This window comes from Propithecus coquereli, unplaced genomic scaffold (assembly GCF_000956105.1).
Source record: "Propithecus coquereli isolate 6110/MARCELLA unplaced genomic scaffold, Pcoq_1.0 Scaffold44, whole genome shotgun sequence".
Classification (NCBI taxonomy): domain Eukaryota; kingdom Metazoa; phylum Chordata; class Mammalia; order Primates; family Indriidae; genus Propithecus; species Propithecus coquereli.
In genome coordinates, this window is record NW_012150174.1 from 2,618,357 (window position 1) to 2,622,203 (window position 3,847).

Sequence of the window (3,847 nt, forward strand, 5' to 3'; positions counted from 1 at the left end):
AAAAAAAAAAAAAAAAAAAGACCCAAGAGGATGGAGAGAGTAGAGAGGCCAGCAAGTAAATGATGAGGTTCTTTGTTAAAAACTATCTTTTAACTATGTTGAAACTACATCTTTGATTGTGGTTCAACTCATGGAAATGACTAAAGAAAACACACCAGAAACTTACCAAGTCTTTAGGGAACCATTTGGCCAAAAAACAAAATAAAACAGTAACAAATAAAAACCCAAACCTGGCCAGCAACAGCCTGTTATCTGTTAACTATCTAAATCCCCAAGCCCTCAAGCCCACAAATAACAAGAAGTGAACTGCTAAAGCTATCCATCCTCCCAGGAGGGCATACTTTCTAACACCCATTCAGATCTGTCCTTAAAAATTAACCTACATTAAAAATTTTCCAGAGAGCAAAACCGAGGGCCCCTGAGAACATTAGATAAGGGAGTTTCTCCTAGAAAGGTGAATCCAGTCACCTGATGGGCAAACCAAGGAATATATTCATGGACTACAGTAGAAGGACTTCACTATTTTTGCCAAGCAGAACTTTTTAATTGCTATGGATCAGTGACAGCTATGTTTTCGATTCTCCCCTCTTCTAAAAGGTCAATTTTATTGCAGTTTTCTTGCACCTATGCATGATGCATCTGGTGTTCTTGGGGCTGAAAACTTGTCTTTAGTGTGTAGATGACCAGAACATAAGAAGCCACATCCTAACCTCATGGAGGAGACTGTCACCAGATATCATGGTCTTTGAGCTAATATGCAATAATGGACTGGAGTACTGGTGATTTCTCTTCTGTCTCAGAAGAAGAATGTACATAGGTATTTAGGGAGCCAACAAGGCTGACTGTGGTTAAAACTAAAAGTTGCCTACCACACATTCCCTCTTCCTTTCTTCCTTAGCCAAAGAATCCTAACTTTTAGCTAGACACATTGCCACATGGATCTCTCAGCCTCCCTGACAGCTGTGTGGCCAAGTGACTAAATTCTGCCCATGAGATGTAAGTGCAAGTGCTGCTGGCTATTCTGGAAAATTGCCTGTGGGAAGGAAGCTGACTCAAGTAGGGACAGTCCTTTTTCTTGGCCTTCCCCCCCATCCCCAGCAGCAATCTAGGACAGTGAGAGTGAGGTAATGTGGGGATAAAAATCATGCAGTGAGGATAGTGGAGCAGAAAAAATCTAGACACTACGTACTTCTAGATTTCTTTTATGTAAGAGGGAAAAATTTCTACTTAGTTTAAACTACTGTTATCTTTGGTTTTTCTATTATATGTAGCAAAACCTAATCTCAAATGATAAAGTATAGAGTTTAAAAAAAGAATGAAAAATGACCTAAAGTGGTAGCAAAAGCTATTCAGTTGAAGAATTTCTAGCAGTTAAGGTTGCTAAAAGCAGGAAAAAGTTATCAGAAAACACTAGAAAATACTATGGCCTTTTCAGAAGAATTATTAATATCAAAGAGATATTTATTTAGAAAGGGGATGATAAGTACCCATAAAAGAATATCTGTCTTCACAAGTAAGTGAGAGCAATTTATTTTAAAAGCAATAGACAGAGCTTTCTCACTTACTGATAGTTTCATTAAATTATGGCATAAGGCCACTTAATTAAATCACTAACGGAGAACAAAAGAAAAAGAAAAGAGGTATGAATGTTAGAGCAGAGAGTGAGTTTGTTTTCTTTCTAGTTCTGGTAGACTTCGATTCTTAAATATCTTTGCCAAAAAATGTGTTCTTGTTTTAAAAGTATCTTCCTTTATTCCAAATATGCTTTAAAATATTTATTGAGAAGAGAAAAAGGAAGGGAGCTAGAAAGACAAAATAGATGTTGAATTAACAGCTTTCTTCCAAGTTCTTGCGGAGTTCGGACTTTAAATGTCTGTTGAAAAAAAATATGCTCTCATTTTAAAGGTATCTTTCTTTATTCTGAAGGTTCTTTCATGTACAGATATATTTTTTAAAATATGCTTAGCTAATCATAGATTATAATTTAAAAAACATGTTCTCTGGTAAGATCAATGTAATTGATTAGAATTATGAATAATGTTGAAATAAATCATTTTACTATAAATACAGTTATCAAATTATACATTATTTAAAATTTGCTGATATATAAAACTTCTGGAGGCATTTTCATTTTTCTGTAATGCAAATTGCTCTATTTCTACAAATATATAAAAAAGAACCATAAACTTAATGACTTGAAATTATATTTGTAATGAATGTGGATTTTAATTTATGCAATGGTTTATTTCTCTAAACAAATAAACAAACAAAATTACATACGTGGCTGGAACTTTAATTCCCCAGTTGGCCCTGATGGAGGAATTCCTTGTAATTTTTTTTGTTCCATCTGCTGTATGACCTGGTGAATGAAAAAAGAAAGTCTTAGAAGTATTATTTGGCTTTCTATTATATGTGTGACCTTTGACAAAGTACAACAAACTAACAAAATTGTTTTCTAAAAAAAGATATTCAAACTCTAAAATTTAGATTAACATTCCACAAAGCAGATTAAAAAATACTAAAATTAAAAATACTATAGTTAATAATACATTGAAACATTACAAAAACACAGGCTTTCAGCAAAGCACCTAAAATCCTTTTTAATGTCATAATCTTTTTACAAAATACCACCTGATGATATTCCAGCTTCTGAGCCTCAAGTTGGTCATGCTGACGTTGTAGCTCTTCTTTTTGTTTCTGAAGCTCATCTGCCCTCTTCTTAAGTTCACTTTCTTGTAAAGCAATAATATTTTCATACTCTTTTAGCTCTTCCTCTGTGAAGAACTGTTGTTGATCCAATGTCTAAATGAAAAAAATGAGGAAAGAATAATCTCAAAAAGACAAAAAAAAAGATCAGGGAGATAGAAAAGGCTCATATCATAAAGTTTTTGTGGCCAGGCTAAGGAGTTGGGATTATATGTGAATACGGTTAGCAACCCAAAATTTCCTATTAAAGATGCTTCTTATGCTGAGACATTATGAAGAAAAGTTGTGAAAGCTTTCAAAATAGAAACAAAAGTAAGATTGGTGGGTGCACATTTGAGTCATCCCTACTTTTGATTGTCTTTGAGCTAAAAACTGAAAGGAATGCAAATGATTCTTATCCACAGAAATGCCAGTTACATCTAGTAGCATGTAATAAATCATTGCCAGTGGATATTGACTCGTTTTGTATCTATTAAGTAAATTCATTTCAGCATTTGAAAAAAAAAAAAAAAGACAACAATGAAGTCTGATTCAGCTTTAAAATTCTATGATTAGCAAAGTACAAAAGAGTATTATAGTATTATATAGTATATAGTATTACAGTATTACATCTTTGGGTAAGAAAGAAGGGGAAATAAAAAAATATGTTTATGTATTCATTTAAGCAAAAGGAAAAAGAAGAAGGAAAACCCAGAAACTAATGAGACTGGTTACTAAAGGCCAAGAGTAAGAACTGGGTAGAAAAGAGAAAGAAAATGTGGAAGAGAAATTAAACACTTTTTTGGAACAGATTCAGTTTTGAAATTATGTTAATGTTTCACATACTCAAAAAAGGAACATTTTAGAAAATCCACAAGGACAGGAAAATCCCAAAACTTGAATACAAAAAACAGAAGCAAATAAATAGTACTTTTATGTTAAATGAATAAGATAACCCACAGAAGGGGTAGGGAGGCTAGGCACAGTGGCTGTAATCCTAGCACTCTGGGAGGCCAAGATGGGAGGATTGGTTGAGCTCAGGAGTTTGAGACCAGCCTGAGTAAGGACGAGACCCCCTCTCTACTAAAAATAGAAAAATTAGCTAGATGTTGTGGCGAGACCCCCTCTCTACTAAAAATAGAAAAATTAGCTAGATGTTGTG

The 3,847-nt window shown here is 33.8% G+C and overlaps 1 protein-coding gene across 2 annotated transcripts in view; it reads right to left on the bottom strand.

Moving 5' to 3' along the window:
* Window positions 1-1,736: 1,736 nt before the first annotated feature.
* Window positions 1,737-3,847, bottom strand: part of NUCB2 (nucleobindin 2) — a 34,243-nt gene continuing 32,132 nt past the window's right edge. For both annotated transcript variants that reach the window (XM_012654431.1, XM_012654432.1), the window contains exons 12-14: window positions 2,632-2,802; window positions 2,281-2,359; window positions 1,737-1,873 (exon numbers count right to left, since the gene is read on the bottom strand). In XM_012654431.1, coding sequence (XP_012509885.1) covers window positions 1,866-1,873; window positions 2,281-2,359; window positions 2,632-2,802 — 258 coding nt within the window. In that variant the 3' untranslated portion in view covers window positions 1,737-1,865. The remainder of the gene's footprint in view (window positions 1,874-2,280; window positions 2,360-2,631; window positions 2,803-3,847) is intronic.